General features: G+C 42.2%; 2 protein-coding genes across 5 annotated transcripts in view; both read right to left on the bottom strand.

Moving 5' to 3' along the window:
• LOC124120077 (syndetin-like) overlaps positions 1-27,710 on the bottom strand; it is a 66,947-nt gene that overhangs the window by 30,752 nt on the left and 8,485 nt on the right. Inside the window, exons 2-13 of the mRNA XM_046482815.2 lie at positions 24,793-24,870; positions 24,497-24,601; positions 23,995-24,066; positions 16,916-17,040; positions 16,289-16,406; positions 15,855-15,890; positions 13,773-13,855; positions 12,858-12,999; positions 12,050-12,190; positions 8,035-8,167; positions 5,510-5,693; positions 4,754-4,852 (exon numbers count right to left, since the gene is read on the bottom strand). Of these exons, the coding sequence (XP_046338771.1) occupies positions 4,754-4,852; positions 5,510-5,693; positions 8,035-8,167; positions 12,050-12,190; positions 12,858-12,999; positions 13,773-13,855; positions 15,855-15,890; positions 16,289-16,406; positions 16,916-17,040; positions 23,995-24,066; positions 24,497-24,601; positions 24,793-24,870 (1,316 nt within the window). The remainder of the gene's footprint in view (positions 1-4,753; positions 4,853-5,509; positions 5,694-8,034; positions 8,168-12,049; positions 12,191-12,857; positions 13,000-13,772; positions 13,856-15,854; positions 15,891-16,288; positions 16,407-16,915; positions 17,041-23,994; positions 24,067-24,496; positions 24,602-24,792; positions 24,871-27,710) is intronic.
• On the bottom strand, positions 8,174-12,042 carry LOC124120078. 4 transcript variants are annotated; one of them, XM_048386649.1, is made up of 2 exons: positions 11,387-12,042; positions 8,174-11,152 (listed from the first exon to the last, which is right to left on the bottom strand). In XM_048386649.1, exon 2 carries the CDS (start codon positions 11,125-11,127, stop codon positions 10,000-10,002), a length of 1,128 nt encoding a protein of 375 aa, XP_048242606.1. In that variant the 5' UTR covers positions 11,128-11,152; positions 11,387-12,042; the 3' UTR covers positions 8,174-9,999. The 4 variants fall into 4 exon arrangements, 3 of the variants coding, with proteins under 3 accessions (XP_048242606.1, XP_048242608.1, XP_048242607.1); XM_048386651.1 differs by having other exon boundaries at positions 8,174-10,528; positions 10,646-12,042; XM_048386650.1 differs by having other exon boundaries at positions 8,174-10,567; positions 10,646-12,042.

Genomic DNA, 27,710 nt, shown 5'->3' on the forward strand with positions numbered 1-27,710 from the left:
CCAGTCTGTAGCTATCTGCAATCACTGATCTGAGCCATCCCGCTACAGTACCCTTGCTTATGTCCTTTTCTGATGAGGGTTTGCAAGAGATAAAAAGGCGTTTTCTCTGCTTTCTTTGGGGTTGAGTAGCTGTAATGAAGTATCTCAAGGCTCTTATGGAACAAAGTAATCTGTCTGGATAGTCCACACTTTTACTTAAGGCTGGTATTGTATATTGCCTGTGTCTGAGTGGGCCAAAGGTTGACGACTGATTTTTGGCAATAAAATCCAGAAGTGACCTGAACGACACTGATTTCCATTCTTGGCTATGAGTTACGGTGGAAATGTCAATAGCGTGTAATTCTGATACACGAGCCGCAGTGGCCATGGCTAGGAGACAAGCGGTCTTCCTGGAAACTAATAGTAATGTCACATTTCTCATGGGTTCATAAGGTGGTTTCATCAATGCTGACAATACTATAGATAGATCCCATTTTGGAAATATACATGGTGTTTTAATGTCTTCCAGTGCAAGAGACTTCATGAGTTGATTCAGTACTGGCTGTGTACCTACAGATAGGTGTTGTAATACTGATGCCAGGGTGGATCTATAGCCTTCGATAGTGCTGTGTTGAAATTTCTTGTCGTTTCTGAGATAGAGCAAGAATTCAGCAACTATAGGTATCATTATCTCCACGTCTAAATAATTTCTTATTCTCCACTCGATGAACTTGTCCCATCTGTCATTGTATAGGGAAGACGATGCTGGTCTCCATGAACTTGCCACTCTTTGTGTAGCTGATTTAGATTAACCGGCAGCTTGCATCTTATTCGAGATAACTACCAAGCGTGAAGGTGGAGATTGTCGAGGCGGACGTAAAATATGTCCGTTTTCGATTGTCTCAGTAAATCTTGACGTACCGCGAGTTTCAGAGTTTCTTCCACTAGGAGGGGTAGTAACCTTGGAAACCAAGCCCTGTTTGGCCATGCCTGGGCTATGACAATTATGACGCAGTCTGTCTCTTCTATTTTCTTCAGAACTCTGTCTAGAAGAGCCCAGGGAGGAAATGCGTAAGCGAACATTTTCCCTGTATTGTAATATCGCCCATATGGGCACCCCCCAACCCTCTCCTGACCTGTCTGTGTAGAGTTGATGTAGGGGGGGGGGGGGAGGATATGAGAGTGGAATACCGGGCATGACATTTTGAGTCAGACACCAATGTAGTTCTGAGATTCGAACTGGTGGGGGTTGAATTAATGCTTCTAGCTCTAGGTCTTTGGCGGTATTCATACAATTTTGCAGGGGACATAACTGTAGTCTGCCTCTGTAGGTTAGATCTTGGATGGAGGTGAGCGTGCCGAGGCAAGACATCCACCAGCGTCTTGAACTGATGGGCTGATCGAGTGCGCTTGATATCATGTCTTCTACTCTTGAATATCTGTCCTCTGGAAGGGCAACTATGCCCTTGTTGAATAGAAATCTTGCACCTATGTAGGTGATGTCCTGTGTGGGTACTAATTCTGATTTTTTAGGGTGAACCAGGAAACCTAAGTAGTTGAATAAGGCACACTGTATTTAATCTGATTTACAACTTGTCCGATCGGCCGATAGGAAGTCGTCTATATATCCATGTAGCCTTATGAGCTTTAGATGGGCGAATCCGATGATGGGATTGGTGATCCTGGTGAATAACCATGGGGCGATGGATATGCCGAGTGGAAGTACCCTGAGCTGGTATCTCTGATCGCTGACTGCAAAGTGCAGATAACGACAATGGATTGGATGGATGGGGACGTGAAGATAGACGTCTTGGAGGTCTATGCTTATCATCCAATCCGCTTGTCTTAAGGCATTCTTCAACTTCTTGATAGATTCCATCTGAAACTTGGGAGGCTTTACCAGATAATCTTTGTTTAGGACTTTTAGATCTATGATTAATCGCATCTCTGAAGAATTCTTCTTTGGTACCATGAATACTGGGTAGAAGAATCCGTGAGTGGTGTCTGACTCTTTTAAGGTGCTGATAGCTCTCTTTGCAAGTAATTTGCGTATGGCCACATCTGCTGCAATTAACTTTCGTCCTGATGGATGGAATTGGGGTCCAGTAGGATGGATGACTAGTCTTGGCGTTTTATGAGTCGTCTGTGATGGCTTCCCAGTTGTCAGAGTACTGCATAAGACAATCAACGACTGGTCGCGGAATAGGGGGAGTGCTGAACTTCGGTAGTCTTGGGTCGATGTCTGTGAGACAGGCTAGTTCGACGCCATTCAATGTGGTTGTATAGTGAAGATTCCGGGGTAGAATAGTTCTTCAGCAACCCATACTTGCCGTAAAAGGCGACTGTGCTTGTTGTAAAAGGCGACTAACGGGATCGGGTGGTCAGGCTCGCTGACTTGGTTGGTACATATCATCGATCCCAATTGCGTGGGTCGATGCTCATGATGTCAATCACTGGATTGTCTGGTCCAGATTCGATTATTTACAGACCGCCGTCATATAGCTGGAATATTGCTGAGTGCAGCGTTAAACAACAATCAATCAATCAATCAATCTGAAGTTCTAAAACATTGTCCACTGGGCAGGCAATGTCGGTAGGTTCTGAAGGAATCTGTAGATCTCTGGTTGAGTCATTTCCGGCGGTATCCCCCTTGGAAGCCTCCTCTGCCTCTACCTCTTCCTCTTTGTAAAGTGGGATGATCATCTTTGGAGTTCCTATTCTTGGTGTTAAACGATCTGTCCTTCCATGTAGAGTGAGTGAGTGAGGTTTTACGCTGCTTTTAGCAATATTCCAGCAATATCACGGCGGGGGACACCAGAAATGGGCCCTTCCATGCAGAGGCTCGAAAAGAATCCCGACCAGAGTTCACATGACGAGATTTAGGATTCTGTTGTTGATGCTGGATATCTGCAGGCCGTTTCTGGATCTTGGATGTCAATAAGATCGTGGATTCTTGAAACTTCTGACTAGATGATGATGCAATGGCTTCCTTCACTGACTTCAGCCTGCCGTTGAATATCTGTCGAGCTGTTATAGCCTGTGATAGCATGGATCTTCTTAGCGGCTCTGGAATCAAATGATGAACTTGTTGTAGCAGAGGATTTCTTTGCATGAGCAGGAACTGTGCTGACATCCAAACTTGTGCTGATTGAAGATCTTCCTGCATCTTCAGCATACGATCCAGTGAGCTGTGAATAAACCCGGTCTGCTGTAGTGTCATCTCCATGGGGGTGTCTAAGGGAAGACCTTCGCTCTGATTGTTCGGAGGAATAACATGGCGAATTCCAGCTGCAATCCAGTTAATAGATGAACTGATATTAATCATCTGTTTATTGATGTTGTCAAAGTCCCTGATTTTGGCGATGTCAACGTGCATCCTGGTGTTAGGTTTCTTAACAAGTTTACAGAAATCTTAATCAATACTAGGCTGTTGTGCGAAAGGAGCATCGTGTGTATTGTAAGCACTTTTATTAATAGCAGGCATACCAAGTCTAATATTATGCACTGATGAAGCATTCAATGATGCTTCGGTTTTCTTGATGACGTCATCAATATATAACGGCCCTCAGGGCATGAAATTCTTCAGTTTTGCTGACAGGTTCTTCATACCCAGCACGTTCTAACAAGGGTTTGGCAGCCGTTTTGTCTTTGTCATCTGGTTTTAAGGCTGGCATTTGTTTAAGTTCTGCAATGATATCTTTAATGGAATAATTATTTGGTTTGTAATTATCCCCCGTAGTAGAGTCCCCATTGCATGAAGAACCAGTGTTAGCGATAGAACCGCACCCCCTGCTCAGGCTGAGCTGGGGGTAGAATAATCCCGGTCATCTGATCTATGGCTAGCGGAGCAGGAATCATGTGTTCTGTAACTGTATGATTGTGACGTAACATCCACTTCGCTTTCACCGCCCGTATAACTAGACTGTGTGATGGTATGAGATGGCGCACGCTTGGGAATTCAATCCTGATTTGAACGAGTTTTGTTGTCAGTTCATCTATCATAGTGGCTAGAAGGGGAAACGTGGCATAGAGTGGCTTCTTCCAAGCCTAGATTATCCACTTTACCAGCCACTTCCGGATGTATGTGACTGGTTACATTAAAACCTGAAAGGTACATCAGTTCCTTAACTATATTGGGAGAGTGGGATGAGTGACGAGATCTCTTCTCTTCAGAAGGCGACCCCACTCGACACTCGCTTGTCACCCACGTGATTATCTTTAGGTGTCACAACAGACTTAATAACTTTTTTACAGGAAGCAGATGAATATTTTGCTGACGCTCTCCTGTTCTTTTTATAATCAGGGTCATTCAGCCATGCCTTAGAAAGTTTCTGTCGTCTGTTTTTGGGATGAAGTCCTTATCCCACAACAAGTTCTCTAACTAATTACTTACGAGAGCCTTCTGCCTTCTTATACCCCTGTTCTCTGTTTGTAGGACCACTCACTGCTTGTCTTTAGTGAAGCTTGAGATGATCTAGTGTGGCTTGTAAGTATGGAACAGCAATCACGTGTACAGATGTATGCAACAACAAATATTCCTTGTTGTCATCTGGACACACAGAAAAGAAATGTGGTGGTTCCTGCCTTGTGCATGGGCAGTGGCGTCTCTGACGAGGGATAGGGTTTCCCTCACAACTATTAGATATGTTGGCAGTGAAGAGAAAGTCTGTTGAAAATTTATTGAAATTTGTAGTGTGGTTCTCAGCATAAACAGGAATTTATGGCTATGATGTAACAGAGGTAGGGTATTCACAAGAATTATCACAATACTTACCTATGATGATTTCTGAAGTAGTTGAGACTCTGCTGTTTGAGGGAATCTTGCAGACCCTCAGACTTGCTGTCACAAAACTCTTCCCCAATCTCTATCATCCTGAGACAAGACAGAGTCCTTGTTGATTACATCAGCTACTTTAGTCATCTAACAGTATTATCCATGTGGTTCAAGGTGAGTGACTTCATAAGAATTTACACAAAGGATGCATATTAGGAGAGAAACACACTGTGTCTAATGTATAGCTACGCTAACTGTAGAATTAACGGCCATAAACTGAAGTTGGAAATGAGTGTGCAACATGTGGTTACAAACGTTTTAGTGACATCACTATAACATCCAAGTTCTTCATTTTGACACTGTTAGCTTCTTGACACTGCTCAAAATATAAACATTACTTATTCACTTGCATGACTTATAATTAACCATCTGTTATGACAAGGCTGGTGTCTAAATCAATGTTTCCCGTGTTATAATCTGACACCTAACTTAGAAACTCAGGACAACAATAACATTTGCTTAAGAACTATAATCTCCTCAGTGAGCAGTATGTAAGTGGCAAACATATTTTTTATATTTCCATCACCACTTAATTCTACATTGTGATGACTATGGCTGAAACAGTTGAACACCTGAGGTTCCATGTTGTCTTCACTGATTCACTGCAATGCCCCATTACAACTACCATTGTGTGGATGAGTCTCATTCCAAAAATGTTCACATTTGTATCACATACCGGTTCTGCCAAGTACATACCTATTGATGATGTCAAGGACTTTGATGAACTCCTCGAGCTTGAAGACAGAGAGGTCAGTACCAAGGATGAAAGTCTTCACCTTCTGTTGGACATCTTGCCAGACACGGCCTCGGCCGTACTCCAACTTCTGCATCACATAGCGCCGGTTGAATGTAGCTTCCACACTGCTGCCACCAGTCTCACCTGAACAACATATGACACCAGTAAAGACGCTCTCACGAATATATGTATCTGACATTGCTACCCATGTGGGTGACAGTGTCGGGTATATGTTGGTGATGGTGTCAGGTACAGGTGGGTGATGGTGTCAGGAACAAGTGGGTGATGGTGGCAGGTACAGGTGGATGATGGTGTCATGTGGGTGACAGTGTCAGGTACAGGTGGGTGATGGTGTCAGGTACATGTGGGTGACAGTGTCAGGTACATGTGGGTGATGGTGTCAGGTACATGTGGGTGATGGTGTCATGTTGGTGACAGTGTCAGGTACAGGTTGGTGATGGTGTCAGGTACAAGTGGGTGATGGTGTCAGGTACATGTGGGTGATGGTGTCAGGTACATGTGGATGATGGTGTCATGTGGGTGACAGTGTCAGGTACAGGTTGGTGATGGTGTCAGGTACAGGTGGGTGATGGTGTCAGGTACATGTGGGTGATGGTGTCAGGTACAGGTGGGTGATGGTGTCAGGTACATGTGGATGATGGTGTCATGTGGGTGACAGTGTCAGGTACAGGTTGGTGATGGTGTCAGGCACAGGTGGGTGATGGTGTCAGGTACATGTGGGTGATGGTGTCAGGTACATGTGGATGATGGTTTCATGTGGGTGACAGTGTCAGGTACAGGTTGGTGATGGTGTCAGGTACAGGTGGGTGATGGTGTCAGGTACATGTGGGTGATGGTGTCAGGTACATGTGGGTGATGGTGTCAGGTACATGTGGATGATGGTTTCATGTGGGTGACAGTGTCAGGTACATGTGGGTGATGGTGTCAGGTATATGGGGGTGATGGTGTCAGGTACAGGTTGGTGATGGTGTCAGGTACATGTGGGTGATGGTGTCAGGTACATGTGGATGATGGTGTCATGTGGGTGACAGTGTCAGGTTCATGTGGGTGATGGTGTCAGGTACAGGTTGGTGATGGTGTCAAGTACATGTGGGTGATGGTGTCAGGTACATGTTGGTGATGGTGTCAGGTATATGTGGTTGATGGTGTCAGGTACATGTGGATGATGGTGTCATGTGGATGACAGTGTCAGGTACAGGTTGGTGATGGTGTCAGGCACAGGTGGGTGATGGTGTCAGGTACAGGTTGGTGATGGTGTCAGGTACACGTGGGTGATGGTGTCAGGTACAGGTTGGTGATGGTGTCATGTGGGTGACAGTGTCAGATACAATTGGGTGATGGTGTCAGGTACATGTGGTTGATGGTGTCAGGTACATGTGGGTGACGGTGTCAGGTACATGTGGGTGATGGTGTCAGGTGCATGTGGGTGATGGTGTCATGTGGGTGACAGTGTCAGGGACATGTGGGTGATGGTGTCATGTGGGTGACAGTGTCAGGTACAGGTGGGTGATGGTGTCAGGGACATGTGGGTGATGGTGCCAGGTAATGGTGGGTGATGGTGTCAGGTACAGGTGGGTGATGGTGTCATGTACAGGTTGGTGATGGTGTCATGTACAGGTGGGTGATAGTGTCATGTACAGGTTGGTGATGGTGTCAGGTACAGGTGGGTGATGGTGTCAGGGACATGTGGGTGATGGTGTCAGGTAATGGTGGGTGATGGTGTCAGGTACAGGTTGGTGATGGTGTCATGTGGGTGACAGTGTCAGATACAAGTGGGTGATGGTGTCAGGTACATGTGGGTGATGGTGTCAGGTACATGTGGGTGATGGTGTCAGGTGCATGTGGGTGATGGTGTCATGTGGGTGACAGTGTCAGGGACATGTGGGTGATGGTGTCATGTGGGTGACAGTGTCAGGTACAGGTGGGTGATGGTGTCAGGGACATGTTGGTGATGGTGTCAGGTAATGGTGGGTGATGGTGTCAGGTACAGATGGGTGATGGTGTCATGTGGGTGATGGTGTCAGGTACATGTGGGTGATGGTGTCAGGTACAGGTGGGTGATGGTGTCAGGTACAGGTGGGTGATGGTGTCATGTGGGTGACAGTGTCAGGGACATGTGGGTGATGGTGTCAGGTACAGGTGGGTGATGGTGTCATGTACAGGTGGGTGATGGTGTCAGGTACATGTGGGTGATGGTGTCAGGTACAGGTGGGTGATGGTGTCAGGTACAGGTGGGTGATGGTGTCATGTGGGTGACAGTGTCAGGGACATGTGGGTGATGGTGTCAGGTACAGGTGGGTGATGGTGTCATGTACAGGTGGGTGATGGTGTCAGGTACAGGTGGGTGATGGTGTCAGGTACAGGTGGGTGATGGTGGTAGATATATGTGGATGATGGAGTCAGTAGCACCTATAATACCTGTCTTATGCTGCATGCATACGTACAGTTATTACAGGCAAGTTACCGGTGTGTTCAGTAGCCATGTCTTGGTCATGGCTCTCATGCCACTGCATGGTTTTGTAGTAGCTCTTCATCACTCCCCACAATGCCTTGCAAAGGTCCACAAGACATGGTGTGAAAGTCTCTGTTGTTATGTGCTGCAACACAATACATAATGATTTCAGATCTGATGCTGAAGCACTGACCAGCATCAAGCAAGTGGGAATGAGAAAGACTGACTGTAATTGCTTGGTACATCCTCAGTGGGTACTGCTGATGCTTGTGTTGGATATTATGCTGTCCTCATGGTGGCTTCTGATCGCAGAAGCCCCAAAGATGCTTTTAATAGCTATAATGGGATCATAACAATCCACGAATTCTGATGTTGGTGATTTATATACAACCTTTATTCAGTTTTCATCAAAGCTCAAAATGACAATTTCATCATCTCCGTTCTACCAGCCATAGCCAGTATGTTATTGTCTAAATGCCTCCTACCAGTCATAGCCTGTATCTTATGGTCTACATGCCTCATACCAGTCATAGCCTATATGTTATTGTCTACATGCCTCCTACCAGTCACAGCCTGTATGTTATTGTTTACATGCCTCCTACCAGTCATAGCCTGAATGTTATTGTCCACATGCCTCCTACCAGTCACAGCCTGTATGTTATTGTCTACATGCCTCCTACCAGTCACAGCCTGTATGTTATTGTCTACATGCCTCCTACCAGTCACAGCCTGTATGTTATTGTCCACATGCCTCCTACCAGTCACAGCCTGTATGTTATTTCCACATGCCTCCTACCAGTCACAGCCTGTATGTTATTGTCCACACACCTCCTACCAGTCACAGCCTGTATGTTATTGTCTACATGCCTCCTACCAGTCATAGCCTGTATGTTACTGTCTACATGCCTCCTACTAGTCATAGCCCCGCCGTGATATTGCTGGAATATTGCTAAAAGCGGCGTAAAACCTCACTCACTCACTCACTCACTCACTAGTCATAGCCTGTATTTTATTGTCTTCATTCCTCCTACCAGTCATAGCCTGTATGTTATTGTCCACACACCTTCTACCATTAATAGCCTGTATGTTATTGTCTAAATGCCTCCTACCAGTCACAGCCTGTATGTTATTGTCCATATGCCTCCTACCAGTCACAGCCTGTATGTTATTGTCCACATGCCTCCTACTAGTCATAGCCTGTATGTTATTGTCTAAATGCCTCTTACCAGTCACAGCCTTTATGTTATTGTCTACATGCCTCTTACCAGTCACAGCCTGTATGTTATTGTCTACATGCCTCCTACCAGTCACAGCCTGTATGTTATTGTCTACATGCCTCCTACCAGTCTTAGCCTGTATGTTATTGTCCACATGCCTCCTACCAGTCTTAGCCTGTATGTTATTGTCTACATGCCTCCTACTAGTCATAGCCTGTATGTTATTGTCTACATTCCTCCTACCAGTCATAGCCTGTATGTTATTGTCTACATGCCTCCTACCAGTCATAGCCTGTATGTTATTGTCTACATGCCTCCTACCAGTCATAGCCTGTATGTTATTGTCCACATGCCTCCTACCAGTCATAGCCTGTATGTTATTGTCCACATGCCTCCTACCAGTCACAGCCTGTATGTTATTATCTATATGCCTCCTACTAGTCATAGCCTGTATGTTATTGTCCACATGCCTCCTACCAGTCACAGCCTATATGTTATTGTCCACACACCTCCTACCAGTCACAGCCAGTATGTTATTGTCTACATGCCTCCTACCAGTCACAGCCTGTATGTTATTGTGTACATGCCTCCTACCAGTCATAGCCTGTATGTTATTGTGTACATGCCTCCTACCAGTCACAGCCTGTATGTTATTGTCTAAATGCCTCCTACCAGTCACAGCCTGTATGTTATATTCCACATGCCTCCTACCAGTCACAGCCTGTATGTTATTGTCTAAATGCCTCCTACCAGTCATAGCCTATATGTTATTGTCCACATGCCTCCTACCAGTCACAGCCTGTATGTTATTGTCTACATGCCTCCTACCAGTCATAGCCTGTATGTTATTGTCTACATGCCTCCTACCAGTCACAGCCTGTATGTTATTGTCTAAATGCCTCCTACCAGTCACAGCCTGTATGTTATTGTCCACATGCCTCCTACCAGTCACAGCCTGTATGTTATTGTCTACATGCCTCCTACCAGTCATAGCCTGTATGTTATTGTCTACATGCCTCCTACCAGTCACAGCCTGTATGTTATTGTCTAAATGCCTCCTACCAGTCATAGCCTGTATGTTATTGTCTAAATGCCTCCTACTAGTCAAAGCCTGTATGTTATTGTCCACATGCCTCCTACCAGTCACAGCCTGTATGTTATTGTCTACATGCTTCCTACCAGTCACAGCCTGTATGTTATTGTCTACATGCCTCCTACCAGTCACAGCCTGTATGTTATTGTCTACATGCCTCTTACCAGTCATAGCCTGTATGTTATTGTCTACATGCCTCCTACCAGTCATAGCCTGTATGTTATTGTCTAAATGCCTCCTACTAGTCAAAGCCTGTATGTTATTGTCTACATTCCTCCTACCAGTCATAGCCTGTATGTTTCTGTCCTTACACCTCCTACCAGTCACAGCCTGTATGTTATTGTCTACATGCCTCCTACCAGTCACAGCCTGTATGTTATTGTCCACACGCCTCCTACCAGTCACAGCCTGTATGTTATTGTGTACATGCCTCCTACCAGTCATAGCCTGTATGTTATTGTCTACATGCCTCTTACCAGTCACAGCCTGTATGTTATTGTCTAAATGCCTCCTACCAGTCACAGCCTGTATGTTATATTCCACATGCCTCCTACCAGTCACAGCCTGTATGTTATTGTCTAAATGCCTCCTACCAGTCACAGCCTGTATGTTATTGTCCACATGCCTCCTACCAGTCACAGCCTGTATGTTATTGTCCACATGCCTCCTACCAGTCACAGCCTGTATGTTATTGTCTAAATGTCTCCTACCAGTCATAGCCTGTATGTTATTGTCCACATGCCTCCTACCAGTCACAGCCTGTATGTTATTGTCTACATGCCTCCTACCAGTCATAGCCTATATGTTATTGTCCACATGCCTCCTACCAGTCACAGCCTGTATGTTATTGTCTACATGCCTCATACCAGTCACAGCCTGTATGTTATTGTCTACATGCCTCTTACCAGTCATAGCCTGTATGTTATTGTCTACATGCCTCCTACCAGTCATAGCCTGTATGTTATTGTCTAAATGCCTCCTACTAGTCAAAGCCTGTATGTTATTGTCTACATTCCTCCTACCAGTCATAGCCTGTATGTTTCTGTCCTTACACCTCCTACCAGTCACAGCCTGTATGTTATTGTCTACATGCCTCCTACCAGTCACAGCCTGTATGTTATTGTCCACACGCCTCCTACCAGTCACAGCCTGTATGTTATTGTGTACATGCCTCCTACCAGTCATAGCCTGTATGTTATTGTCTACATGCCTCTTACCAGTCACAGCCTGTATGTTATTGTCTAAATGCCTCCTACCAGTCACAGCCTGTATGTTATATTCCACATGCCTCCTACCAGTCACAGCCTGTATGTTATTGTCTAAATGCCTCCTACCAGTCACAGCCTGTATGTTATTGTCCACATGCCTCCTACCAGTCACAGCCTGTATGTTATTGTCCACATGCCTCCTACCAGTCACAGCCTGTATGTTATTGTCTAAATGTCTCCTACCAGTCATAGCCTGTATGTTATTGTCCACATGCCTCCTACCAGTCACAGCCTGTATGTTATTGTCTACATGCCTCCTACCAGTCATAGCCTATATGTTATTGTCCACATGCCTCCTACCAGTCACAGCCTGTATGTTATTGTCTACATGCCTCATACCAGTCACAGCCTGTATGTTATTGTCTACATGCCTCCTACCAGTCACAGCCTGTATGTTATGGTCTACATGCCTCATAGTTCTACGACTGACCTAGGTGTAAGAGTCTCACCTTGCACAGGTCTGAGTACTGCCTCTTCTGGAAGTTGGTGGTGCCGGTGCCTGAGCACAACTCCACATATCCCAGCACCACAGTGAATGCTGTGTTGTGGATAGCACTGGCGAAGTGCATGTGTAGCTGGTCCATGGCAGTCTGGAATAAGATACCCTTACTCAGATATACATAAAAAACATCTTCATTCAGAGGTTTGTCGGTTATAATTATCTCTTCATGTCCATATTTTAAGCTTGGGAGATTCAAATGGCTCTTGTCCAGCAAAGTACAGAAGAGACAACGCAGTATTTTATTAGCCATGCCAGTTTATTTTGGGAATGTCAATCATCAAATTGTTGCCACTTGTCAAATGTAGCTCACACACTTAACTGTACATCACCTCTTCTTGGGACTGCTCAAATCACTACTACAATTCAGCATAGGTAACTTCATGTAAAATGTTGACATTATTTTAAGACAGACCTCTAAAGAATGGTTCGATCTTTGTTAACTACTTATTAGTACAAGTTTGCTTAAATGTTCATTACAAAGTTCACTTAATCCAAATCTAATGGTAGTGACAATACATGACACTCAGTTCTAGTATTCTGCAGTATACTACAAAGCACAACACAACTAAGCCATTTAAACATCAACGTAATGTGAGAGGGTTAACCTGCATCAAGTCACAACTGTTATTATACAAGGCCAATGAAAATCATTTGGGGAAAAAGATTTCAGGATGTTTTGGATTCTAAATATTTAGTAGTTTCTATTACAAAACATTCATAAGCACAAATCCCACAATGGAAAGTGGTGTGTGTACCTGTGTCTTGCCCAGCAGTCTGTATGCCATCTGCACCTTCTCATAGTGGGTGACATCAAAGCTGGAGCAAGTCTTAGACAGCGCCACATCCAGCTGTTCCTCAATCATCTCCAGTGTGTCCTGGAGTTTGGAACTCAACTCACTGCAAACAGTTTAAACATGCAATTGTTATAGTCAAATACTGTAAATCTGGACAGATTTGCGCCAAGAAATTATTGCGAGTGTCTAACACTAGCCTTAACTACAGCTGGAAATTTTGGCATACAGCATGTTGATGAGATTCCCAAAGATCAAAGCTGCTTCTGCCCAAGTAATTTTTCATAAATAGGAAGCGTTATGACGAAAGGGTTACTCAGTGTCAGTCAGTGGTTTTTAACCATACATGCATGTGTTGTTGTAGTTGACAGGTTAGGTTGGAGTAGCATGTTCATCTAACAGAAGAGACTGGCTGGCGTATGTCTGGACTGCTCATTGATGTGATGTGGCAGGTCAGTGAACTATTGACACTGAGTGACAAAGTGCAATTACGGAAACAACATTATTGATTTAATGATGCAGCTGGCTGGTTGACAATGTGTGGAAGCAAATGGAAGAAATATGCCTCCTTACGGTTTTTGTTGATCTACAAATATAACTGTGTCTTAAAACTATTGCGAGTGTGTGTAACTCACAGTTTTTACAGCACTTTCCTGCTTGCAAAACCTTCCAGATTTACAGTAAACAACAACAACAACAACAGTCACGATAGTCTACATATGCAAACAGCCTGGATGACCAAGAACATGAATGTTACTGTCAATAGTTTTGACACAAAGGGAGCTCTGATGCTGGGATTTTCAATGATTCATGACTGATGGTTAGCGGTAGTGCCTGAATGTATGGACTGATTTTCTATAACAGTGTTCTTCAGTTTACCTGATACAACGGTAGTGCCTGAATGTACTGGCTGCCTTCTGACACTCCAGACATAGTTGTATAGCCCCACTGTAATCCTCCTCCTGAAACACAAACGTCACAGCTGATGGTTGCCAGGCACATATCAATATGACATGGAACCTTTATGATTTTATTCAGTGGGAACAAAATTTGGCTATGACTGTGATGGTACACACTTCTTAACTGCACCTGAAAAAAATTAGTAAAATCTAAATATTTTTTACATTTGTATACTTATCCTGCATCACTCCTTAATGTATTTATTGCTGTGTTTTGATAGAAAGACGGAGCTATGAGAGGTCTAGATGCAGAAGAAGTTGTTCTAACCAGTGGTGTAGCAATACCCTCACACAGCTACCACGTGACCCGGAAAAGGTGAAATTTACATCAGAGCACATTACTGGTAAAAACGTGTGGGCACGTAGCACTCCAACGGGAGGGCACAGGTCCCAGGGAAGGCACTATGGAAGTCAACCTGTCTGCCATCCAATCGGCGACTTGGTTCATTCCAAGATGTGTTTCCAAGTCCGGAGAGGGAGGTTCAAAGTTTGGGACAAAGGCTCCGTCAGAGTTCTGACTGCTAATCACGTTCAATTATACGGACAGAAGAGCTATCTCTGTCTACAAGGCGCCAAGGTGGCAGATGAGGATAGAAGATGAAGTTGAACTATACTCTGACTCGACTGTAGCAACTGGCGGAGCAGTGCTAGTTGTGGTAAACAGGAATGCAGCGAGGTCAGACAACATAGGGTGACAGCGAGCACGTTGCATACATCGTTTCTGTGCAGCCTTCAAGTATAGGGAGAAGTCCTTTGGAGACAAGGGGCTGCAGAATCAGGTGTCTGTGCAATCTAACAGGTGTCTGTGCAAATAATTTAAGCAATTTCATATTCACAAACTGAAGACACGGAAGATAATTTGTAACTCAAAAACTCCTTGGCTTATAAGAGAAAATTTAAGCAAAACAATTGTAAAAGAACACTTAAAATGTACACGAGATGTGTAATAAAGTAGAATGATTGCCAATGCAAAAGAAATAAATTCTCAACACAAGACACGAGAGCATGTCCATGTGGCAAATGGAAAATGGTGGAATGGAACAACAATACTCCCATAACCGTAAACAAAAGGCCACAAACGAGCGGGAAATTAACACAAAATATTTATGGATAAGACTAAAAAGACACAAATATAATAATATAAAAAATTAATATCAATTTGAAACAAAGTGTAAATAAGACGCAAAGGATGCAGAAAACTGCAAACACATCAGACCGTGTTGACTGACAAAGCAGTAATAAGCTCTTATGTGACGTCACCACTTCTGGGTCACGTTGCAGCTGTGTGAGGGTATTGCTACACCACTGGATGGGACAACTTCTTCTGAAGCTAGACCCCTCACAGCTTCATCTTTCTGTCATACAGCAGTAAATGCATTAAGAAGTACATCTTCCCGAGGCAAGAGAGTTAACTGACTTTAAAAGTCCAGTTTCCACCCTTGCCGAACAAGGCTGGAATTCCTGGGTTTGATCATAGCGCCACCTGTGGCTATTACGTGCTATGTCCCTTCCATGCCTCTCCTATGGACCAATCAGATTCCACCACTAGTATCACTTGCATTTGCTTCAAACAAAATGGCAGCGCCCAGTCAAGACGATCTGATCGATAATCAAGATCTATATTGTGATAAAATGAGTCTTACATCACAAAGTGCATCAAATCACGTGAGCTCCTAGATTAAAAGATTTAGAAAATATTTGTTGACAACGAGTTGGCGATCTGCATGACAGTTTACGAACCTGATTTTGATTTCGTTGTGCGATTTTGATTGGACTATGCATAGACTCGTTAGTCTAGCCAAAATGCAACTCCATAATACCAGCCTAGTTCAGCAAGGGTGGAAACTGGACTTTCATAGTCAGTTAACTCTCTTGACTCGGGAAGATGTAAGGAGTAATGCAGGATGAGTTAAAAAAAATTGGGTTTTCTCCATCAGATCCCTGAGAACAGTTGCACTGAATTTGTCATCAGTTGCTACAATGTCTACTTTAGTCCACTTACCTCCATCATTTCTCTCAATCTCAAATCTGTTCTTTGCTGAAAGGTCAATAAAAAGCCACAATCATGCTCAAGAAAAGACAATGAGGGCATTTTCAGTGATTCCATTTGGTGGTAATTACCAGTTCTTGACCATTAAATATGATTTTGACCAGGTATTCCAGATGCTGTCCGTAATTGAATTAGTTGAAATAAGTATCATAACAACCTAGCTTAGCATTATCAAAATATTCTTATAGGTTATATCATATAACTTATACGTATAATTAGGTAAAATAAGAACATAAACACAGATTTCTCAATATGTTTTGTCTTTTGGGCTACATTCCACTTGGATTGACCAACAGGTTTGAGAACATATCACACATGTGTACAAATGCTTGCACAGGGAAATCTTAGCTGAGAGCACAGAGCACAAAGTGAAAGTGTAACCATACCAGTGTTTTTATTGTGTGCAGTGACTTGAGCAATCCCCAGAGTTGCTGTCTCTTCCTGTAGTTAGCGAGCAGCCCCAGACTGGCAGTGGTGAAACTCTCCCGAGCATGGAACAGTTGCCTGCAAGGGAAACAACCCATCATTACCAAAGCATGCACAGTCTCTGGAAATCCCACCAACACCCACAACCATGTGTATGAGAGTTTTTCTGGTTCTGCTGTTACAAAGCTTGGTCATATAATTCATGTACTGAATCAATGAATCCTTTATTCATTAATAAACAACCGGCCCATATTACAGTGAAAACACAAACGGTTTCAAAACTGTGTATTCTTCATACACATTCAAGTACAATATGCACAAAAATTAACAGGAATCTCCAAATAAAGTTATCATGTATTGAAGCAATCTTCTACATGTTTAATGTATAAACTGTGATAAATAAACCATATGTCAGTAATAAAGTCAATATTGCCCTTCTCCATACAGCGCTGGATTTTATGAGTATTATAAGTTCACATCAAAGTTTATCAGTTATACACTGTTATCAATGGCACTGATGAACAAGTTCTCTCCAGGTATTTCAAGCCTGAGGGTACTCATGGCCTGCCTGAACATGGTGCACCTACTTGCGCCCAGTGCTGCAGATGACCCCCGCCAGCTGCAGTGTCTTCTGCAGCTCCATCACCCTCTGCAACTCCGCTGCATATGCTGGCTGCTTCTGGAGGATCAACTCCGACACTTTCTTTGAAACCTGCATCAGTTAATGACATTTTTGTTTGTTTGTTATTCAATGCCACAGTAAGCAATACTGTCCAGCTGTACAGTGGCAAACAGTCTCACACCTGTGCCAGACAAACTGAGACCAATCACTAAGCTCAATATAAAATGTTTTTTGTGCAGTTTTCCGACAGCATTCCTAGGGCATCCCATTCTATGTAATTATTGTGAAAACAGTGTGCAGAGTACAAAACAGCAATACTGCTCCATACAAAGCCACACAGGGAGCACTCTTACCATGTTTAACATGGTAATTGTAATTGTTGGATTTCTCTACATCCCTCCAGAAAACTCAACCTACTATGAGGGAACAGATAAAGACAGTCTCCATATTCTTGAAGAAACACTTTATGAAATGAATAATACATATGATACAGAATTACTGTTAATAGGAGACTTTAATTGTAGAACAGGTGTTGAAGAAGACTACATTATTGATGACAATGCAGAATATCTACCTGCTAGTGATTGGTATGACAGCGATGGATTTTCACTACCCCGTAAAAACAGAGATAAAGAGGTAAACAACTTTGGTAGAAGGCTGCCTGAAATTTGCTGTATATATTGTGTTCATTTTCTTAATGGAAGGTTTTCTGGAGATGAGGTTGGTAATTACACATGTACTGCAAACAATGGATGTAGCACAGTGGATTATATGCTTGCTACCTCAGCTCTGTTCGAGCAAGTCAAAGACTTCAGGGTGCTGAGTGTGGACGAATCTGATCACTATCCTATTATTTGTGAATTGAACATTAACACTAAGCTTATTGACATAGCCGGTGACATGTTACTGACACCCTATACAAAGTACATTTGGAGAGATAGCTGCCAAAAAGTCTTTGATAAAATAATCACTGATGATGTTTCAAAATCACTGATTAAGGATATTAATGCTGAAATTTAAAAGGATATTGATAACGCCGTCAATTAGATATCCCATCTATTTTGAGCGGACAGCAGCTTCAATGCGCAGACGAGCAGCCCGCATGGTGGAACATGCAGTGTGAGACAGCCAAGCGTGAAAAGTATCGGGCCCTAGACAAATTTAGATTGACTGACGCTTCACTTGATTTGCAAATTTATAAACAAAAGAAGCAAATATTTAAATCAGTGTGTCATGATTGTAAATTGTCTTTTCGGCAAGGAATCAGAGATAAACTTTATAGTATTTGTGACAACCCTGAACTGTGGAACTCTATTAAATCATTTAAAAATACCAACTCGTCTTCTACAGGTAGCAAAGTCAGTGGCACTGAATGGCATAATTACTTTAAACAGTTACTGTATACAGGTCAAACCACCCCGATCATTATAGATAAAGTTAATCAACATTTAATCGAGCATGATTCACATTGTAACAATTGCAATGAAGGACTACCTGATCAACCTAATAGAGACATAACCCTGCAGGAAGTTACAGAGACAATCCGTTATCTTAAATGTCATAAAGCGGCAGGTTGGGATGGAATTCCAACGGAATTACTTATCCATTCTTCATTTCAAATATCTCCGATACTTATGAATTTGTTTAATGAAATAATGAAAACTGGGAATATCCCCGATTGATTGGTGCAAGGCAATCATATGTCCTCTTCATAAAAAAGGCACTTTATCTGATCCAAACAACTAGAGAGGAATCTCTCTATTACCAGTGATTGGAAAGGTTTTCACCAAAATATTAAACCAGAGACTCCAAAATTGGTCTAATGAAAATAATGTTATTTATGAAAATCAAGATGGATTCAGGAAAGGTTATTCGATGGTGGACAACATGTTTTCTCTTTATGGGATGATTAGAAAATACCTCTCTAAATCAACAGTAGGCAGATCATATGTTTTCTTCATAGACTTCTCAAAAGCCTTTGATTGCGTAAATCACACTTTACTTTGGCATAGACTTATTAGCTATGGAATACATGGAAATATTTTAACTGTTTTAAGAAATATGTATTCAAACCTACAGACTTGTGTACGGACAGATCAAGGTTTCACAGACTTTTTTCAGTGCTGGGTTGGTACTCGCCAAGGATGTATGGTCAGCCCGCTGTTATTTTCATTTTACATCAATGAATTGGTTACTGAGATGGCTTCTTCAAACTGTAGAGGCATTTTCATATCTGAACATTATCCTAATATATGTTCACTTCTCTATGCTAATGATGTTGCTAACTCTGCAGATTCCGCAGGCAAACTCCAAAAACAAATAAATTGTGTTAGCAACTTTTGTGAAATATGGGGTATGAACCTAAATATACAAAAATCGAAGGTTGTTGTATTCCGAAATGGTGGATATCGATGGCAGTATGAAAAATGGTATAAAACAGGGGCTCTCAGATCGAAACCGTCTCCTTATATAAATATCTTGGTCTCTACTTTACACCTAAACTAAACAGGTGTTGGCAAAGCAGGCGGAGAAAGTATGCTTACACATATACAGATTGCACTCTATGTATGGTGGCTTACCAATTATGACTGCACTAAAGATTTTTGATAGCATGGTTCTGCCCATCCTTACATACGGCTCCGAACTTTGGGGATAAGAAGTCGTGGATCAAATTGAGAGAGTTCAGACTAAGTATGAAAAAAGAATTCTGTATCTGCCTCTGAGTGCTTGTAATGATGCTGTTCTTGGAGAAAGTGGTCGACCTCTATTATTTCTCACCTATGTATCAAAATGTGTAAAATATTGGGCTAAACTAGTCACTATGAATAATGGCCGACTTCCGAAGCAAACAGATCTAATGCTGTATGGACTGGACTGTGTAAACAGAACTTCCTGGGCCACTAAAATAAAACATATCTTATTCCAGTTTGGCTTTGGCTATGCCTGGATTATGCAAGATGTTGGAAATGTTTATCTTTTTATGTCTCAGTTTAAGCAACGTGTATCTGATTACAACATCCAATGATGGCATTCATCAATATCATCAAATCCAAAGCTAATGGTATATTCAACCTACAAATCAGTTTTACAGACCGAAGTATATCTTACACAAGTCGACTGTACACTATTGAAATAAGCGTTGTAAAGATTTAGATGTGGCTGTCATCAGTTGATGATCGAAATGGGCAGATGCAAAGCCATCGAACCAGAATGTCGCTTGTGTAGATATTGTCTTCGATTAAATATTAGTCTAGTGGAAAATGTCTGATGCTATATGTCTGATGCTGCTGCTATATGTCTGATGCTGTTGCTATATGCCTGATGCTGATGATACATGTCTGATGCTGATGCTATGTCTGATGCTGCTGCTGTATGTCTGATGCTGATGCTATATGTCTGATGCTGATGATACATGTCTGATGCTGATGCTATATGTCTGATGTTTATGCTATATGACTGATGCTGATGATACATGTCTGATGCCAATGCTATATGTCCAATGCTGCTCTATATGTCTGATGCTGCTGCTATATGTCTGATGCTGATGATACATGTCTGATGCTGATGGTACATGTCTGATGCTGCTGTTATATGTCTGATGCTGATGCTATATGTCTGATGCTGTTGCTACATGTCTGATGCTGTTGCTATAAGTCTGATGCTGATGCTATATGTCTGATGCTGATGAAACATGTCTGATGCTGATAATAAATGTCTGATGCTGATGCTATATGTCTGATGCTGTTGCTATATGTCTGATGCGGATGCTACATGTCTGATGCTGACGATAAATGTCTGATGCTGATGCAATTTGTCTGATGTTGATGCTATATGTCTGATGCTGATGCTATATGTCTGATGCTGATGATACATGTCTGATGCTGATGATACATGTCTGATGCTGATGCAATATGTCTGATGCTGATGATACATGTCTGATGCTGATGGTAAATGTCTAATGCTGATGGTAAATGTCTGATGCTGATGCTATATGTCTGATGCTGATGCTATATGTCTGATGCTGATGCTGATGCTATATGTCTGATGCTGATGCTATATGTCTGATGCTGATGCTATATGTCTGATGCTGATGCAATATGTCTGATGCTGATGATACATGTCTGATGCTGATGCAATATGTCTGATGCTGATGATACAAGTCTGATGTTGATGGTAAATGTTTGATGCTGATGCTATAAGTCTGATGCTGATGCTACATGTCTGATGCTGATGCTATATGTCAGATGTTGATGAGATGTCTGATGCTGATGCTACATGTCTGATGCTATATGTCTGATGCTGATGATACAAGTCTGATGTTGATGGTAAATGTCGGATGCTGATGCTATATGTCTGATGCTGATGATAAATGTCGGATGCTGATGCAATTTGTCTGATGTTGATGCTATATGTCTGATGCTATATGTCTGATGCTGATGCAATATGTCTGATACTGATTGTATATGTCTGATGCTGATGCTATGTCTGATGCTGCTGCTATATGTCTGATGCTGATGCTATATGTCTGATGCTTATGCTATATGACTGATGCTGATGATACATGTCTGATGCCGATGCTATAGGTCCAATGCTGCTGCTATATGTCCGATGCTGCTGCTATATGTCTGATGCTGATGATACATGTCTGATGCTGATGATACATGTCTGATGCTGCTGTTATATGTCTGATGCTGATGATACATGTCTGATGCTGCTGTTATATGTCTGATGCTGATGCTATATGTCTGATGCTGTTGTTACATGTCTGATGCTGTTGCTACAAGTCTGATGCTGATGCTATATGTCTGATGCTGATGAAACATGTCTGATGCTGATAATAAATGTCTGATGCTGATGCTATATATCTGATGCTGTTGCTATATGTCTGATGCGGATGCTATGTCTGATGCTATATGTCTGATGCTGATGCTATATGTCTGATGCTGATGATAAATGTCTGATGCTGATGCAATTTGTCTGATGTTGATGCTATATGTCTGATGCTGCTGCTATATGTCTGATGATACATGTCTGATGCTGATGATACATGTCTGATGCTGATGCAATATGTCTGATGCTGATGATACATGTCTGATGCTGATGGTAAATGTCTAATGCTTATGGTAAATGTCTGATGCTGATGCTATATGTCTGATGTTGATGCAATATGTCTGATGCTGATGATACAAGTCTGATGCTGATGCTATGTCTGATGCTGATGCTATATGTCTGATGCTGATGATACATGTCTGATGCTGATAATACATGTCTGATGCTGATGATACATGTCTGATGCTGATGGTAAATGTCTAATGCTGATGGTAAATGTCTGATGCTGATGCTATATGTCTGATGCTGATGCTATATGTCTGATGCTGATGCTATATGTCTGATGCTGATGTTACATGTCTGATGCTGCTGCTATATATGTCTGATGCTATATGTCTGATGTTGATGCTATATGTCTGATGCTGATGCTACATGTCTGATGCTGATGATAAATGTCTGATGCTGATACAATTTGTCTGATGCTGATGCTATATGTCTGATGCTGATGATACATGTCTGATGCTGATGATACGTGTATGATGCTGATGCAATATGTCTGATGCTGATGGTAAATGTCTGATGCTGATGCTATATGTCTGATGCTGATGCTATATGTCTGATGCTGATGAGATATGTCTGATGCTGATGCTACATGTCTGATGCTATGTCTGATGCTGATGCTATGTCTGATGCTGATGATACATGTCTGATGCTGATGGTAAATGTCTGATGCGGATGCTATATGTCTGATGCTATATGTCTGATGCTGATGCTACATGTCTGATGCTGATGCTATATGTCTGATGTTGATGAGATATGTCTGATGCTGATGCAATATGTCTGATGCTGATGCTATATGTCTGATGCTGTTGCCTCATGTCTGATGCTGATGCTATATGTCTGATGTTGATGCTATATGTCTGATACTATATTTCTGATGCTGATGCTATATGTCTGATGCTGATGCTATATGTCTGATGCTGATGATATATGTCTGACAGTCAAAGCTATGGGTAGATTTAAGCCAATTACTTTGAAACAAATGAAGTACATACTTAAGTTTCAACTTTCGATGTCCTCATTTGACAGGCTAGTGGCGGCCATTTCCTTAGAACTATCTGTTAAATGTCTATGTTACTTTAAAAAGAATGAAAATACCCAGACCTGGCGTTTGACAGCCAACATGGCCAAGGTCAATTAAATATGCATCTTGAAATATGATTGGCTATATAGTAATATTCACGATATAGACCAATCGCTAAGCTCAATATAAAATGGTTTTTTTGTGCAGTTTTCCGACAGCATTCCTAGGGCATCACATTCTATGTAATTATTGTGAAAACAGTGTGCAGAGTACAAAACAGCAATACTGCTCCATACAAAGCCACACAGGGAGCACTCTTGCCATGTTTAACATAGTGCAGTAGTTGTGAGTGCATGATTTGGAGTTTTAATGAGGTTGCAATCAAAACAAACTTATGTTGTTTTGGTATTGGGAGACTTTATTTGATTTTTTAGATTGGAAATAATTCAAACAAAGTGTGCCATCATTATCATCATGGCCCCCTGTAATTTGAAAAATGTATGCACCAATCAGTGTAGTTAATCTTCATTGTGTTGCAACTGCAGACAGAAACTGCTCAGTCCTAAATGTTGATCATGTCCGGTCAAAATTTAAGAATGTCCGGACAATACTTTTTAAAATGTCCGGTAAGCAATATTTTAAAACGGACATTTGAGATTCCCAATCGGACATGTCCGGCGCATATGACGGTTTCCGGACCCCTGCACCAATGGCACAGCTTAGAATGAACTCTAATGAAGTGAGTGAAACAATTGAATAACCTCTTGCAAGGAGATGCAGTTCTGTTCAAATACCTCTGTTTGGAAATGTTATGTTAACAAGATTGTCCACTGACAGAAAACTATACTTGTCCATCAACATAATCAGTGTGATAGGCTGAGTCTGGCAAGCTGAAAACCTTGTCAACTTACAGCTTGTAGTTGTTTTCTCAGACGAATTCTGTCTTCGTCAACCTTAGACAGATCAATAACTTCTGGAAGTTTCTGAAATTGGAAAAATTAAAGATCCATAAGAACATTTTTTTTCATTTTGCTTAGAAGTTGCATAAGTAAACTGCTTAAACTAACCATGTTTTCATTATTCAAACATCACTTCAAGCAGACTTTAACCATGACTGATTGCTGTGATGGTACAAGGCAGTAATAAAAATATATACATGTTTAAGGGTCAAGTACAGATCACAACTCAACAAACAAGTTACATGATGCTGTTGACTGATAGATCATGTTTTGTTGATACATATGCAAAGATTAGAAGTTAAACAGCCTGCTAAAAACACAATCTGTAAGACAAACATGATTAGAAACTCATCCTTAACACGATTTCACTTTGGATGAGAAATCAATAAAACATTCTTTTCTTCACAGCTGAATTCGTTGAAGATACAGTTTTAACTCAAATTGTTACTATTACCTGCAGTTCAAAGTCACTCGTGTCAAAGGTCTCATCCTTGTAGTAGGCCTGCTCTATGGCTGCCACAAGCTCCTGATCTTCATGAGGGTTGCTACGGTATTCTGGCTAATGATACAAGAAAATCTTCAAGCAAAAACCATTAATCGCATAAAAGGGAAACAATTTCAATGACATTTCACAATGCAAGGTATACTGGTATATGCTCTTTGATTCTCAGTCAAACAATAATTTATCATGTCCATATCAACACTCCAACAATATTATTGCAAACTGTGAAACTTAAGTGTTTGGATTACCTTAAACTTTGCAACAGCAGGCTCTTGCTTGAATGACTCTGAGCTGATGTTGTCTTCTATTGGAGAAGTAACAATCTCCTGGAGATCAAAATAACATCACATGAAATTGAGAGATGAACTTCTAACATGGACCATCCTGTGTACTGGGCACCTTGTTAATCTGCCATATTATTCATCTACATTATCAAGTTAACATATACCAGTCAGTGGAAGTAAAATATTTGCCATGTTTTCAAACAATTTTGATTCCACCATATGATATAGTCCCTATTGTAAATTGTCATCCAAATACGGGATCACAATAATATATGCTCTTTATTCTAACCACAACGAAACATATCGAAACTACACGCTATATTTTCTATCATGTGTAATATATATATTATTTATCATATAATGGTTAGGTTTATCGGCAGGATAAAGCCATCAGATAAAAACGATATCCGTTGTGGTCATATGCGGATAGAGATGCAAATATCAAAGGTCAAGTAGGGACTGCTTTCAGTGTTTATAAACAAACATGGTGTCGCCCTTAACAAACATGGTGCCGGTGCTATTATTATCAAAAGAATTAGTAAAATCTAAATATTTTTTTACATTTGTATACTTATCCTGCATTACTCCTTAATGCATTCACTGCTTACCTTACGACAAAAGACGGGACAGAGTAACAGCGATGGTCCTGGGTGAAGAAATAATAAACTGTTGTTTGAAGTCCCACTTTTGATGACCAGCGCCTCTGTCCTGTGACCTGTATGACCTGAGGTCACCTCTTCACATCAATGCCTGTCGCCCGAGCTTTTAGAAAACATACTTTTGAGGTTTCAAGTACGTAGTAATGGTGCTACCTTTCAAGTGTCTTTGGGTACGTAGATGTAGGAGGTGTTCAGCTAGGAATTGTGGTGCCGCAGTTGTAGGGTTCCCTTGCAAAAAGTGTCAAACGATCCCCACTTGTCATCGTATAGACCTCTAGTAGAGGGACGATGACCTAATGTTATAGCTTTTGCTGCCCGTGCTGAATAGCCCTTTACACTTAACACCTTTTCAAGATGATCCAAGCATGCAGACAAAACCTGTCTGGTGATGGATGAGGCAATTTGCTTTGAGTGTGGAAAAGTAGGTTTGACCACTGTTGGAGGGGTAGTAGATCGTTCTCTGCTAGATTTCTGAGCTCGACGAAACACCCTCTCACCAGCCACCAGGACGTGCCCAAAGTCAGAGCAAGACTCCTTGATCTTTTGTATTACCCTGGGAATTAAAACTGGTGGCGGAAATGCGTACACTTTTAGCCCTTACCAAGGAATGCTGAACGCATCCACCGCCCAAGCCTGCGGATCCGGTAACGGGGAGACATACATCATGAGTTAGTAATTTTGGCAAGTTGCAAACAGATCGATGTTTGGTTGCCCGAACGTCTAAAGCAGTAACTGGAATGCTTCTGTGTGTAGTTTCCACTTGGTGGGGCCACCCTGTCTGGATGCAATAAGGCATCGGCCAGAATGTTTTGACATATGGGATGTGATGAACTATGAACTGTAGTTACAGACAATCCACTAGATAGAAAAACCTGAATGTCTGTTGAAGCAGGGAGTGGGAGTGCGTTGTTCCCTGATTGCGCAGGCACCACAACACAGTGCTGTTGTCTGTGGATATTGCAAGTTGGGCTGACGGTAGTTCATTCTGCCAATGTGATATGGCCAGAATTAACGCTTCCAATTCCAAGTTGTTTATGTGCCATTTTCTATGAGCGCCGGACCATAGCCCTGGGCTGTCTGGCCCTGCAGGTGAGCACCTGAGCCTCTGCTGGTTAGATCCTGTGCCGAGGTGAGTAACCCTTACAACACTTGCCATTGGCGAAGTGTGCATTGTTGATGAAGAGCAGGTGACATGAGGCGTAAAATCTTGAGCCTCTGTCCCTCGGAACAGATAGGAGATCCTGGTCTGTCTGGAACAGGCCTCCTATTAACTGGAATCGATAGGATGGAGTTAACTCAGACTTCGCCTTGTTGATTATCCATCCCAGTTGATACAGTAGCCTTCTTGTGAAATCCCAGTGGCGGACTAACATCTGCTTGTGTTGATGACACAGGAGACAGTCGTCTATGTACGACTCAAACCAAATGTTCCTCAGGTGTAGAAACGCAGTTAAGGGCTTCATTACTCGTGTAAATAGCCATGGGGTCACTGAAATGCCAAAAAAGAGCACTGCCCACTGGTAGTGAACCCCATTGAACTGAAATCTTAGGAATCTGCGGTCGGAGGGTGGATTGGAATATGCAGGTAGGCATCCCGCAGATGGAGACTAATCAAGGAATCGAATGCCTTTATGCTGGTTCTGAGTAGTCTCAACAAGGTGAGGCAGAAGTATGGTGGACACTTCAGGTAACGTTTGTTGAATACAGAGAGATTGTGTATCATTCTCATTTTGTCTGAGTCCTTTTTGGGTACATGGAACATGTGGAATAAAAACCAGTGTTATAGCTCTATGGCTCTCTTTTCCAACAGAATGTCTATGTTGGCTTTTAATAGCAGATGTTGCCTTTTTGGATAATACCAAGGAAGTGGAGCCGTGGTCAACGGTGGAAGTACCTCAACATCTAGTTGGTAACCATGACGTAATACGTTGAGAATGTTATCATCCTTGAGGATGCACCAGTTCTTCCAAAATCAATTCAGTCTCCCGCCTACGGGGGTATAGACAATTGGGACGACTGGAGGCGGGAGTATTTTATCTTATCACCTCCCATCATGTGGTATTTACCACGCCGGACTGATAGGTACCTTGAGGTGTCCTTCTGCCACGCCCTTTCACGTGAAAGGAATCCTGTGCCTGGCCTTCCTTGAGAGACTTGCGTCTATGCCTATAATAGCCTGACTTGCTGGATCGCTGGGATAAACTGTGAGAAACGTGCTCAAAA

Source organism: Haliotis rufescens, unplaced genomic scaffold (assembly GCF_023055435.1).
Source record: "Haliotis rufescens isolate VD_foot unplaced genomic scaffold, xgHalRufe1.0.p SCAF_6, whole genome shotgun sequence".
NCBI classification, from domain to species: domain Eukaryota; kingdom Metazoa; phylum Mollusca; class Gastropoda; order Lepetellida; family Haliotidae; genus Haliotis; species Haliotis rufescens.

Coding starts and splice junctions, on each gene's coding strand:
- LOC124120078 (XM_048386649.1), bottom strand. CDS start 11,127: ATGACTGGTAGGAGGCATGTAGACAATAACATACAGGCTGTGACTGGT.